General features: G+C 50.3%; 1 protein-coding gene and 1 pseudogene across 1 annotated transcript; one reads left to right on the top strand and one right to left on the bottom strand.

Moving 5' to 3' along the window:
- Positions 1–528: 528 nt before the first annotated feature.
- SRCRB4D (scavenger receptor cysteine rich domain containing, group B (4 domains)) lies at positions 529–8,554 on the top strand. The gene is made up of 10 exons (XM_006889795.1): positions 529–694; positions 2,659–2,694; positions 2,942–3,247; positions 3,492–3,569; positions 4,251–4,565; positions 5,749–5,826; positions 6,361–6,435; positions 6,545–6,856; positions 7,554–7,631; positions 8,238–8,554. Exons 1-10 carry the CDS (start codon positions 529–531, stop codon positions 8,552–8,554), a joined length of 1,761 nt encoding a protein of 586 aa, XP_006889857.1.
- A 2,922-nt stretch (positions 8,555–11,476) lies between these two features.
- LOC102845587 lies at positions 11,477–11,848 on the bottom strand (annotated as a pseudogene).
- Positions 11,849–13,350: the final 1,502 nt, after the last annotated feature.

Here is a 13,350-nt window from a genome sequence, read left to right as displayed (position 1 = left end):
ATTTCTTCTGCAGGCTTTCATGCCAATCACAACAAAAAATTCATGGATAAAAAAGAGCAAGTTCAGATAGGAACCTCAGGAGTTGTAGGTTTATGTTAATGAAGCAGGAATGACTCAGAAAAGGAGGGAGAGATAGTTGCACAACTTGAAGTACGTAATCAACGTGCCCAAATCGTACATGTAGAAAATGTTTTAAAAGAGAATGAAAGGAACAGAAATGCTGCGACACAGTTGCACAGTTCTACTGACACAAAAGAGGGCGTCATGGATTGGAATCCATCTGACAGCAATTGAGTTTTGGTTTTCTCTATAACCAAACTTAACTCCTCGTTAATTTCCACGTATGTTCCAGTCTTTCTCAGCTCCAAGCTGTCACCCATGCTGTTGCCTATACTCAGAATGCCAAACTCAAGTGGAAATGTCACTTCCCCCTTCCGGGGCGTTCACTGTTCCCCCATTCCCATAACTACAGCTGGAAATGATCTTTCATTTCAGATGTTCCATCTGTGTCTTCTCCATGACCCTTTGATGGGACCACCTGAAAGTCCATCCACAGGCTGGACGCACAAGGAAACGGAGATGAGGATTGGTCCCCAGACGGTTGAGAAGAACAGGGGTTGGAGGCCAGGAGATGGGAGCATGACCCCTTCCCCTCTGCCCCCAGCCCTGTCTTTCCTCTTCCTCCTGCCACTGGGTGAGTGATTTAAAGCCCCGTCACGGACTTGCTCCCCTGTTTCTGGCTCTCAGTTTTCCCCACTACAATACTATGGGAGGGGGCACAGGTAATGGATGAGCTGACTGCAGTGTTCTCTCCAGCTCTGACATCTGCGCAGGTCTGGAAAGTGAACAGTCTGAGTTTGGAGTGTTCAGTGCTGGTGGTGTGAGCCATTAGAGGCCACTGGAGATACAGGAAGAAGGAAAAAGAATAGACTTACCAGTTTTAGAGACAGCTGGTAGATAGAATAGATGGAAACAGACGACTAGACTCCCTCGACTTAAGAAAGAAGCAGCTGAGTGTCCTTTTCTTCAGTTGTAGATTGAGTGCACTGGGTATGTGCCACAGAAGATTCTGCTGAGGAGTCTATGAGGGATCATATATGACAGTATCTAAAACTATAATATCCTAGACACAAAGGGAAGCTTTAAATTTCGTGCGCTTGACCAGTTTCCTTGTTTTCTTTTCCTACCTTCTCTGTGCTCAGAGCTGCGTGGTGGGTAAGAGCATGCTTATCTGAGTTGGAATCCCAGATGTAACTTTTATTGACTGTGTGACTTTGAGAAACCTAAAGTTTCCACACCCTCCCAGCATCATTGCTAGGAAAAATAGAGAGTCAGCAAAAGAGAGGAAGACCCTCAGCAAGAGAGATTGACACCGTGACTGTGACAATGGACTTGAGCATGGCAGAGACTGTGAGAATGGCACAAGATAGGGCAAGATCTGGATCTGTTGTTTACAGGGTCACTTTGAGTCATAGTTGGCACCTAACACTAATCCCAATAGCAAACAATCAGCCTCCTAAGTTGTCCCAATGATTAAGTGAGCCAATTCACATGAAGCAACAAGCGAGCACACAGCTCGATTACAGGAGGATTTACATGGGTAAATCTTTGGGGGGGAAATCATAAGAAATCACAAATTCTATTATGTAAATAAGCTTAAATATGTATTTAAGGTAAAGCTACTGAACATCTACTGAGTAACAGGCTCTGAGCAGGGGGCCTAAAAGGACATAACACCACTCAAGACAGGCATTCCCACTTCGCCAGGCAGAGGTCCTGAAGAGACCTTGAAAGGAATGCCTACATGGTACCCACCTAATCCTCCCAAACAGAGGACTTCCAGCTAAGGGCTAGAAGAAGACCTTCCATCCAGAGAAGTTGCCTCTGAAAGAGTCTTAAAGGGTCAGCAGGGCTAGAATGAGCCCTGTTTGCAGAAGACTAGTTTATGTGGAGGAGATGGCAGGATTAAAGGCCTGGAGATAAGATGTAGCTTGATGAAAGGCAGCTCATGTGGTGTAGTCTGAAGCCAGTGTGGGAGCTCTGGTGGCGTAGTGGCAAGAAGCTGCTCTGCAATACTAGAGGTGCACGGTTCAAATCCACCAGATGCTCTGATGGAGAAGGAGGGACAATCTTCTCTTGTACCAGTCAGATCCGATTTGATGATACACACACGCAAAATAATAAAATTTTAAAAATTTAATCTGGAGCCAGTTGCACAGTTAATCCAAACTCTGTGAGTCCAGTGGTTCGGATCCTCTAGTAGCCCTGCAGGAGAAAGACGGGCAGTCCACTTCTGTTATGATTTACAGCCTGAGAAACCTGTTATTGGATTTTTCTGAAATGGAACTGTCTAGACAGGATGAGTTTGAGTTTGTTTTTTGAGAATGACTCCAGGGCTTCGACTTTGTGCTCAGGTACTGACTGGCAATCAGAGATTTATCGGTGGGGTGAGACAAGCAGAGTAGTGTTTGAAGCAGATCTTTCTGGGGCTGCCAGTGGATTAATGGGAAGGTGTGAGGCAGGGAAAGCTGATAGGGTTTCAGCAAAGCAGGAGCAGTGGAGCCAACAAGGAGGAGGAAGACACTGAGGAACTTGGGACCTCGTCTTCCTGGAGTTGGCAGCTCCCTGGAGCCAATGATCTCCCTCAATCTGTTTCAGCCAGCGCCCTACAGCCCACTCCACTGCCTTTCCCAGGTAGGTGCCCCCTATCTTCCTCCTTGCTCCCAAACCCCAGGCACTTAGACCCTTAGACCAAAGGGATCAGGGAGGGACCGTAAAGCCCTCCATTACTCCAGATGGCCACCAATTCAGAGGGGCTTCCCCTTTGACACAAAGGAGAAATAAAGTCTAGAGAGACTGGTCCCACATCTTCATGGCAAGGTGGGAACACCATAGGTTGGGCCCAGTGACCCCCCTCCTGCCAGCTCAACCCTCTCCACAGAGCTGAGGCTGGTAGGGGGCCCAAGCCGCTGCCGAGGGCGCCTGGAGGTCCTGCATGGAGGCTCCTGGGGCAGCGTGTGCGATGACGACTGGGACGTGGTGGACGCCAATGTGGTGTGTCGCCAACTGGGCTGTGGCCTGGCTTTGCCTGTGCCCCGGCCCCTAGCCTTTGGTCAGGGCCGGGGCCCCATTCTGCTGGACAACGTGGAATGCCGTGGGCAGGAAGCCGCACTGAGCGAGTGTGGCAGCCGGGGCTGGGGCGTCCATAACTGCTTTCACTACGAGGATGTGGCGGTCCTGTGTGATGGTGAGCAGATGCAGGAGTCCCGGGAGGGCACACTGGCTAGGGGAGGCTGTGGGATCCAAGCAGAAACTCCGTAGTAGTAAGCTGCTAAGCTGTTTCCTACAGAAGACCTGGCCAAGGGTTGCATGGCGCTGGGGAGTAGCATTCACCACTTGGCTTTTGACCCTTTGCATGGCAATGTGGGTGTGAAGATGGAGGTCAGAGATAGCCACGAGTCTTCCTCTTTCCCACCCTGCTTTCCTCCTAGAATTCTTGCCCACACAGCCCCTGACAAGGAAGATGTTAACCAGCAGGGTTGCACCCACGGCTGCTCAGAATGGAAAAGGTAAGTAAGATGAACGTGAAGGGCTGCCTGGCACTTTGGAGATGGATCCAGGGAGGGTCCTACCCTCAGCAGTGGGAAGAGAGGAATTACAAATAGGTGAGTTTCGTCATTCATTCCCTTACCCCACCCTGGCCCCTGTAGTAGTACTTCTAGCAGCTCAAGTCTGGATTGAGAAACAGGGAAATAGTCATAACACAAATGATTTTAAAATAAGGTCAGCACAAGGTTAGAGAAGTGGAAGGTGGGCCTGGAGGTTGGAGTTTGGTCTACAGTAACGAGAACCTGCTATGTCCCCAGTGACTATGACATACAAGAAAATATAACAGCCACCAGAAAGACAGAATAAGAGGCATGGAATACGGACAAGTATGAGGGTCCCCTTCATTAGGTCAGGGAGGACTGCTCGGAGGAAGAGTTAAACAAAACTTTACAAATTTACAAAGAGTAAATGAGGAAGCAGCATATGCATGTTTTAGACAAGGACACAGAGGCCTGGCTTTAGAAGTGACACAATCAATTGGTCTGTCCTGTGGTCCCACAAACCACCCCAAATATGGACTGTAAGTGGGTGAGCTGCCCTCCACAGGTAGCCAGGAACTAGTGTGAGGAGCGTCCCAGGTAAGTGGTTGGGTTAGGTGCATCTTCCAGCCCCCTCGAGAGATGCCTCTGCCTCTTCCCCAGGTGAGGGCAGTGTGCGCCTGGTGGGTGGCACTGGTCCTTGTCAAGGCCGAGTGGAGATCCTGCATGGTGGCATATGGGGGACAGTGTGTGATGATGACTGGGGACTTCCCGATGCTGCCGTGGTCTGCCGCCAGCTGGGCTGTGGGGCGGCCTTGGCTGCCACTACCAATGCTTTCTTTGGCTATGGCACGGGGCACATCCTGCTAGACAACGTGCACTGTGAAGGAGGCGAACCCCACCTGGCCGCCTGCCTGAGCCTCGGCTGGGGGGTGCACAACTGTGGCCATCATGAGGATGCTGGTGCATTCTGCGCAGGTGTGGGCTCCAGAGGGCCTATGGAGGGGGCGGGGCCTTTGTCGTGGGGGCGGAGTCTTGGTGTGGGGGCGGAGCCTGGTGTGAATCGCATCTGGGAGTAGGGGGTGGAGTCTTCATGTAGGGGTGGTGGTGGTGTGGGGCAGAATCTGGTGTGAGTCAGTCCCTAGGTGGGAGCGGGGGTCTGGAATGGGGCGGGGCTGCAATCCTGGAATTTATATGCTGATGGTGGACCCAAGTTTAGTTAGTGCAAGTAATAATGTCTTTTCCATGATCAAGACTCGTAATAGTGGCCAGATATGTCTCTGGAGGGCTCCTTGAAGGCAAGGAAGCAGAGCTTCATCTCTAATACTTTGGACACATTGCTAGGAGACGCTATTCCTTGGGAAAGGATATCATGCTTGGAAGGGTTGGAGGGTCAGCAAAAGAGAGGAAGACCCTCAATGAGATGGCTTGACACAGTGACTGCAGCAATGGGCTTGAGTTTATCAGAGTTGGTGAGGAAAGCACAGGACAGGATTCAGATCTGTTGTACATAGACTCATTTTAAGTTATGCTCAACTTGACAGCACCTAACAACAACAACAAACACATGTTCCCAAAACAGGATTGTAGCCTTCTGTAATCCTGTTGCTCTAATAAATAATATTTCATGCCTTGTTTTTAAAAACTCAAGGTTAGGGATGGATGGATGGTCCCCGCTAGTAGGCAAGGCCTTCTGTATCTCCACGTCTTGGCTGTCAGAATGGGTCATGTGCTGACACAATTTCCAGTTAGAATAATGAAGAGAAATGAAAGTATGTCTGCCCTCTTAAACTGAGAAGTGTAGTCCACTTGTGTATTGTTGTTATATACTGTCAAGTCAGAACAGTAGCTGACCCTCCAGGGAGTTTTCAGAGGCAGTTAATCGCACAGACGGTGACTGCCCATCTTTCTCCCACACAGCAGCTAGTGGATTTGAACCTGTGCTTTCAGGTTGGCAGTTGAGCTCTATACCACTAGGCTGACAGAGTCCATTTGTGTAGCGCAAGTAAATGTCACAAGTGGGCAGAAGTCCTTGGCCCCATCTGTTGGCTTCTGCAGGGAGGCCAGCCCATCCTCCACTGACAGCTCAGCCCTGAGGAAGAACCGATTGCCCCCTGATCCTTCCCTTCTCTCCTGATCCTTTCCTTCTCTCCTGCTCTAGTGCTGAGTGCCTCCACTCTCACAGCACTGCCGCCCTCAGCCACAAGAGAGGACTGGGCTTGGCACACAGAGCCTTGGGGTAAGGAGGTGGAGCCCTCCACGGGCAGAGTGGTGGGGGTACAACGAGTGGGGCTGAGAATTGCTAAGGCTGCCTTGGAACGTGGAAATGTACCAGGTCAGGGCTTGAGCCAGATGGGAAAGGGGTGGATAAAAGAACAGCTCAACAGATGGAGCAAGGATGAGAACCCACAGAGCTCTCAAAAGTTGGGTTGGCAGTCAGGAAACGCTTTAAAGCTTTGGAACGAAATCTGGATTGGTGCTAAAATTGAAAATGGGGTGGCTTTCTGATGGGGTTGAAGGACAAAGCTGAATCAAAGGAGGAATTGTGTTTGAAATTGGGGTTAGAATTAGAAGTGGGTTTGAAAAAACTTTGAATGTAGAGAATTATGACTCAGTTCATTTCAACTAAGATTCCTGAGGAGCCCAGCCTAGGTCAGACATGGTGATTGTGGGGAGGGTCTGAGACAGCTGAGGGTTAAGGCAAGGCTGTCCAGCTACAACTAAATTGGGCACCTTGTTCCCTTCAAACACTCCAGATGCCTTATCCCCACAGCTACTGGAGCTGGTGCTCAGCCCTCCAGGGAGACCGAACTGCTCACCACAAGTGCCTGGGCCCTGGGGAAGAAAAGTAAGTAGTGGAGTCGGAATGGCCCGGGCAGGGGTGGGGGCGTGGGTCGGGCCGGGGCTTTGACCAGGAGCCAGCCGCCCCTCTGGCTGCGGGCCTGTGCGCCCCGCAGGCGGGCGGCTGCGGCTGGTGGGCGGCCCGGGCCCGTGCCGCGGCCGCGTGGAGGTGCTGCACGCCGGGGGCTGGGGCACTGTGTGCGACGATGACTGGGACTTCGCTGATGCACGCGTGGCCTGTCGTGAGGCGGGCTGCGGGCCTGCGCTGGGTGCCACTGGCCTTGGCCACTTCGGCTACGGGCGCGGCCCGGTGCTGCTGGACAATGTGGGCTGCACCGGCACCGAGGCCCGCCTAAGCGACTGCTTCCACCTGGGCTGGGGCCAGCACAACTGCGGCCACCACGAGGACGCCGGCGCGCTCTGTGCAGGTGAGGCGCGCGCACTGCAGCACAGACAGGGCCAGGCTGGAGCCAACGAGTGGGCGGGGCCACGCTTGTGCACAGTGGATTCAGGGGCGGGGCCACGCGCTGCTGAGAGGGGCGGGGTCTAGCCAGCTGTGTGCTCTGCGGCTGCGCAGGATGGGCTGAGTCCTCAAAGGGCGCTTCTTCTGCAGCGTGAGAGTTGGGTGGGGCCTGGGGAAGGTAGGGCTGCTGCAGTGAGGGCAGGGCTGGCCCAGGGTGAGGCTTGAAACCTGGCCGGGTGAGGTCAAGGTGGAACATCTGGAGAAAAATGTGTGCTTTGTTAGCAGTTAAACATTGGCCAAGCTCTAATGGGCAAAGTTGATCAGACCTCAAGGAGTGTCTGACCTTTGGGAGGAATCAATGGAAAGGGGTGACCTGACATTTAAAAACCCTTCTGTTTATTGCTGTTGGAATTGAGATCACACTCATTCCGAGCCTCCTTCCTATAGCCTTGATTGTGGAGCACTTAGGCTACAGAGATTCAGCTTTGTAATCAAGGGCTAAAAAAAAAAAGCAAAAGTTCATTTCTAAGTCAAGAGATGGGGGACAGAAAAGAATCCTGTGGAATTCTTTCTGTGCCTACAACACGTCAGGAGTACCCTGGCCCTAGGGAACGTTTCTGTTTATGTGACTGCCACTTTTTTCTCTGCCCTTGCCCATCCAGGCCCAGAGGAGCTGGGACTGCAGGGCCAGGAGGATGGTTCGGAGACCACCCAGGTGCCTACTCCCCGCCCCAGAGACGGTAGGTGCCCACAGCCCCCAAGAGTGAGTGGAGGGGCAAGGAGATGGGAAGGGCTTGAGCTGAGAGAAGTCTCAGCCTGGGTTATACATCCAGTTCAGCAGGTTTGAACTGGTTCCTGACCCCTGTCCTTTGGTTATCAAGACTATGATGGCCTGGAGAAGAGCCTGGGCTCTGAGCTAGAGCAAGTGAGAGAATCTAGGCCTAGGATGTGATGAAGCCATAGGGCTCCTGTCCTAAGGAAATTGGTAGAGTTGGAGGGTGCAATAGTGGGGCAAAGAAACCTTCAGGACTTGATCACAGTCTCCAGGGAGCTGGCCTGGGGATGAATGTGCTGAGATTTCTCACTGGACTGAGAATCAAGGAGATACAAAATGCCCCACACATAGTCCACAAACATACATGCCTTTTGCCTTCCAGACCTTGCAGTCTGAGTCTGGACTAATGCTATCCTACTTTGGTCCCATTTGTCTGCGCTCACCCGGCAGCTCTGAACACATTGCTGTGTGTCCCAGATGACTGCCTTTTGCTCATCCTGTCTATCCTTCCTGTGGTGGAGCCTCACCTGGCCAAGCCCATTTCAACACTGCCCTTTCCCACCTCCAACAGGGCATCTCCGTTTGGCCAGCGGAGCCCACCGCTGTGAGGGGCGTGTGGAACTCTTCCTTGGCCAGCGGTGGGGCACTATCTGCGATGATGCCTGGGACCTTCGGGCAGCTGGTGTCCTGTGCCGCCAGCTGGGCTGTGGCCAAGCCCTGGCGGCCCCTGGTGAGGCCCACTTTGGCCCAGGCCGAGGGCCCATTCTTCTGGACAATGTTAAGTGCCGTGGGGATGAGAGCGTCCTGCTGCTGTGCTCTCACATCCGCTGGGATGCCCACAACTGTGACCACAGCGAAGATGCCAGCGTCCAATGCCGACTTTCATGACCCAGCTGCTCTGCGGGCTCCACTTCTGGGAGCCTGCCCTCCTGCCTCTTCCAGGAAGCCCTCCTTCCTGTGACAACTGGAGTTCACTCTGCCCCTCTCCCTTCACTGGGGAGAGAGCCTGCCCAGAGAGTATAGTCCTGTGTCAGGCAGCCTGGCTCTGTCACATTTACTCATGTGACCTCAACCTGTCATCAGCTATTGTGGGTGCGATTCAATGAAAGTTCCCGGGTTCTGCTCAACTACAATGGAAACTGGGGAGAGAGAAATGACTCTTACGTCTTCTCTTTGCTGGTACTCCTGTTACAAACCTCCTGACCCTTCCTTTCTGGATCCAGGCCCAGGAGGCATAAAGAGGGCTTCTCCCTCTCCTATCATATAATCATCTAAAACAGGGAAGACAGAGAGACCACCATTACCTTAGACCTCCAGGGGCTACAGAGGAACCTCATTGCAGGAGGGCCTGGGATCAGATGGTGCTTACCTGGACAAAAGGACTTGGGGGGAGGGGATGGGCAAAGCAGGGACAATGGCTCCTTCCGGCAGCTGGATCCAGCATCTCTGTTTTATGTGCTCCCACCACAGAGCCTCCACTTTGCAGCAGCAAAGAACCCCGGGGGCCTGTAGCCACCCCTTATTCCTCAGTGCCAAGTCAATAAAACATTATCCTCCCTCTCAAAACTGAAGCCAGTGTTTGGGAATAAGTGCATTATCTGCGGCTTCGGAAGACAGGCCAGGACTCTGGAAGGCACCAGTTTGGGGATGGAGGGTGGTTCAGGAGCATCCTCCGAGAGAACCAAGCTGACTCAGCACAGCCTGGAAATGCTGAGTCACAGTTTCAGGCCTGGGACGCCCCTAAAGTGGCCTGCAGCTCATCCCCTCTTTTGTTTTATGTATACAGCTTCACTTTTATCAACTGTCCAAATGTCAAGGCCACAGGCTGCACCAACTTAGTGATTTAAAACAACACAGATGTCTTCTCTTGGATTTGTCAAGGTCACAAGTCTGGGATGGGTCTTATCAGGCTATATATTCCAGTGGTCCAGCAGTAATGGGATCTTCTAGAAGTTTTGAAGGAGAATCTGTGTCCTTGCCTTTTCCAGAGATTCATTCCTTGGCTCTTGGATTCCCTCCAGCCAATAACAGCATCACTGCCACCTCTAGTTCTGTTGTATCTGTGTTTTCTGCCTTCTCTTCACCGAGAGATTATGTTGCGCTGGACTTACCTGGGACTTTAGAGTAATCTCTCATCTCAGGGTCCTTGCAAAGTCGCTTCAGCCACACAGGGTAATATAGTCATATGTTCCATGGATTAGGATGTACACATCTTGGTTGTTGTGTCCTGTCTCCTCAACTACAACTCATAGCGACCTGTGAACAATGGCTTTGAACCCTCTCCAATCCTGAGCCAACCTCCCCATCTCTGACACACCTGACCCCATTGCCACAGTCCTTGTGTTAATCCATCTCATCCAGGATCTTTCTGTCCTTTGCTGACTCTCTACTCTTCCAAGTGTGATGTCCCTCTTCAAGGACAGGTCCCTCCTGAAAACAGGCCCAAAGTATGTGAGATGGAGCTTCAAAATCCTTGCCTCCAAGGAGCAATCTGATTTCACCCTCTCCAGGACAGACCTGTTTGTTCTCTTGGTGGCCCATGATATCTTCAAATACTCTCTCCAGCACCACAACTCAATGGCATCAATTCTTCATCAGTCATATCTAGTCATTGTCCAGCTCTCAGATGCATGGCAAGCAATTGACAGGACCATGGCCTGCCTAGATCAGGGACACCTTAGTCTCCAGACTGACATCATTACTCCTTAGCACTCAGGAGAGGTCCCCAGAGGGACACTTTTCTACCCACCATGGGCTCCAAATCTGTGTCATGGCTCACTGCAAGGTGGACACATGGGCTCTAATTTTTAAGGACCTATCTGAGACACACATTCCCCCCGTCCCTCTTGATAGATTAGGGCTGCAGGAATAAAAGCTATGAAAATGCCCGAGGATGCAGGGAGTTGGGCAGAGGCATTGTAGACAGCCTGCAGTCATAGCACACTTGGATTCACATAGTTGTGCCATCTTACCCCGCATACAATGCCTTTCCCTTATTCTGAGCGACATCCCAGCATCCAAGTCATGGGTTCCTCGTTCCCTGTCTAAACAAAGTACTTTCAACATTTCTCCAGTGATCCTCACTGCAGCCTGTGATGAAAGTATTGGTTTCCCTTTTGTTGTTGTTGTTATGTACCATCAAGTCAGAACCAACTACATTGCTGACCCTCTAGTTGGTTTTCAAAGACAGTTAATCACATGGGAGGTGATTGCCCATCCTTTTTCCACAGAGCAGCTGGCGGATTCAAACCATGTGCCTTTGGGATTGCAGTGCGGCTTCTTACACTAGGCCACCAGAGCTCCCACTTTCCCTTTTTATAGGCAAGGAAAACTGACTAGGAGATGGAAAATGATTTGTCTAAGTGTGCACAATTTGAATTGGGACTAGAATAAGATTTTCTGGTTCCCTTTTTTTACTGTGAGTGAAAGTTTTACAAAGCAAATTGATTTTTCATCCAACCATTCGTATACATTTTATTTTAGAACATTCCTCACAATATCCATCATGTAATTGATCTTTTCCCACTTCCTCCCTATAATTCTCATTTCCACTGATCCTCCTTCTACCCCAACTGCCTTCTGGACCTTGACCTTGGCTTAATGCTCATATTTTGTTCTTATGTGGTTGCTTATTCTAAGGGTAAATGTCTCCTCGATGTTCTTGTCATTTTATAGGCTCATTTGGCTGAAAGTAGCCATGAGGTCGAGTTTTGTTCCAGGTCTGAAGTGTGAACATAGAATCTGAGAGTCTTGTTGATTGTTAATACTATTTTATTTTTTTTAGTTTTGTGTTTTCTTTATTTAAGAAGTTCAGGCCTTGACTGCGTATTTCCGCAGTGGGTACAGGCGCTCTTTTCGCTGCTGCTTCTTGGTCTTCAGGTTCTCCTCATGCTTGTTGAGCCTTCGGCGCATGGCAAGTGCTTTCTTGGGCCACAGATCCAGCGGCTTGTACTTCTTGCCCTTATAGTATTTTCTGAGGTTCTCCTTCAGAGTCTGGTTAATAACAGTGAGAACACGGGTACTGGATTTTCGAACAACTCGGATTTTGGAGAGCTTAGAAGCCGCACCGCCTGTCACTTTGGCCACGCGCGGCTGGGAAAGCTCCACCTTCAGATCGTCCAGCTGTTTTAATAGCTCCTCCTTCTTCTTGCTGCGAAGGTCCTGAGCCTTGATTTTGGCCATGGCTGAGCGATCTGTTAATACTATTTGCCAACATTTCCAGCTCTTTTTCCTAATATGGTGACAAAGTACCACAAATTGAGTTGTTGTTGTTGTTGTTGTTGTTATGCACTATCAAGTAAGAATGGCCTGGTAGCTGACCCTCCAGTTTTCAAAGGAGATTACCCATCTTTCTCCTAGGGAGTAACTGGTGGATCTGAACTTTAAGCCTTTGGGTTGGGAGTGCAACTCCTTACTACTAAGCTCCTAGTACTCCCTGTAAATTGGAAAGCTTCAAAGGACAAATTTATTGTCTCACAGTTATGTAGGTTAGGAGTCAAAAATCATGGTATCAGCCATGCGGGTTCTTAATTTTATCTTTGTGGGTTTTTTTAAATTGTAATTTGATTTGTTGGAAGGAGGAGTGGCATCCACTTCCATAATAGCTTGCCTCCGGAAACCCTATGAACCTGGAGAGAGGATGAAAGGCACCCAAGCGTCGAGGACTCTCCTTCATAGGGTTGCTATGAGTAGCCTGTGACTCGATGGCACTTAACAACAACAATTTGATTTGACGTTTACAGAGCACCTTTGTTTTGCATTCAACAATCATGTACTTTATGTTTTGTGACTGTAGTTGCAATCCCTTCAGTGTATCGCTTCTCACCCTTCCTTGGATTTCCCATTGCCATTTGTCCTTCTTCCACCCCTTTCTGCCTTCTGGATTTTGGTTTTGGGCAAATGCTGCCTTTTGGGTCTTTTATGGTTGATTGTTTTCAGGAGTATGTTCCTCATGGGTGTTCACTTTGTCGGCCTGAGTGTTGTTTAGCTCAGGTGGTGTAGTCCACAAGGAGTTGTGTTAATAACCTAAACACAGCTAGTTCGATTCCACCAGCAGCTCAGAGGGAGACCTATGAGCCGGCTCTTCTCACGTGATGTACAGCCTCTAAAAACCCATTGGAGGGTCAACAATGAGCTAACTGTGAGTCAGCTCCAACTCCACCATAAGGAACTGTAGTAAATTGTTTACCTGGAAGGGGATCCTTGGGGAGGGGCTTGGCTTCAGGGTTGAAGGGTGTCAAAGGGCTAACCATAGTCCTGAGGGTCCCACCAGTTTCCGTCAGACCAGTAAGTCAGCTTTTATTTTCCTTCCCCACCATTTTGGATTGTGTTCTAGAATTTTCATCTCCTCTGCCCAACTCCACCTTTTATTGTGATCCCATTCAGAGGGGTGGTAGCATCAGCCAGGGTGGGCTCCTCCTAGTTCTGGCCTCCGGCTGGTGAAGGCTGTCGTTTGTGTTCTTTGGATTGATTGTTCCCTTGAATCTTTAATTTTTCTTCCCTTGTCTTTGCTCCAGACAGATTAGAGACCAAAGGATTGCATCTTAGACGGCTGCTCACAAGCTTCTGAGACTCCAGCCCTCTCTCCTCACCAAAGCAGGATCTAAGACATTGTCTTTGTAGATGGTGTTAGGCCAATGGTATTGTGGATTCTTTCTGAGGGCTTTGAAAGAGACTCTTCATTC

This window comes from Elephantulus edwardii, unplaced genomic scaffold (genome assembly GCF_000299155.1).
Source record: "Elephantulus edwardii isolate Elephantulus edwardi_28Jun2011 unplaced genomic scaffold, EleEdw1.0 scaffold00080, whole genome shotgun sequence".
Lineage (NCBI taxonomy): Eukaryota > Metazoa > Chordata > Mammalia > Macroscelidea > Macroscelididae > Elephantulus > Elephantulus edwardii.
This window is presented reverse-complemented; position numbering and strand designations above follow the sequence as displayed.

Bases quoted from the DNA above. Each gene is read 5' to 3' on its own strand.
- SRCRB4D (XM_006889795.1), top strand. From the start codon at position 529: ATGGGACCACCTGAAAGTCCATCCACAGGCTGGACGCACAAGGAAACG. The intron at 4,566-5,748 runs GTGTGGGCTCCA...CTCCTGCTCTAG, and splicing joins TGCTGGTGCATTCTGCGCAG to TGCTGAGTGCCTCCACTCTC. The intron at 6,436-6,544 runs GTAAGTAGTGGA...TGCGCCCCGCAG, and splicing joins CTGGGCCCTGGGGAAGAAAA to GCGGGCGGCTGCGGCTGGTG.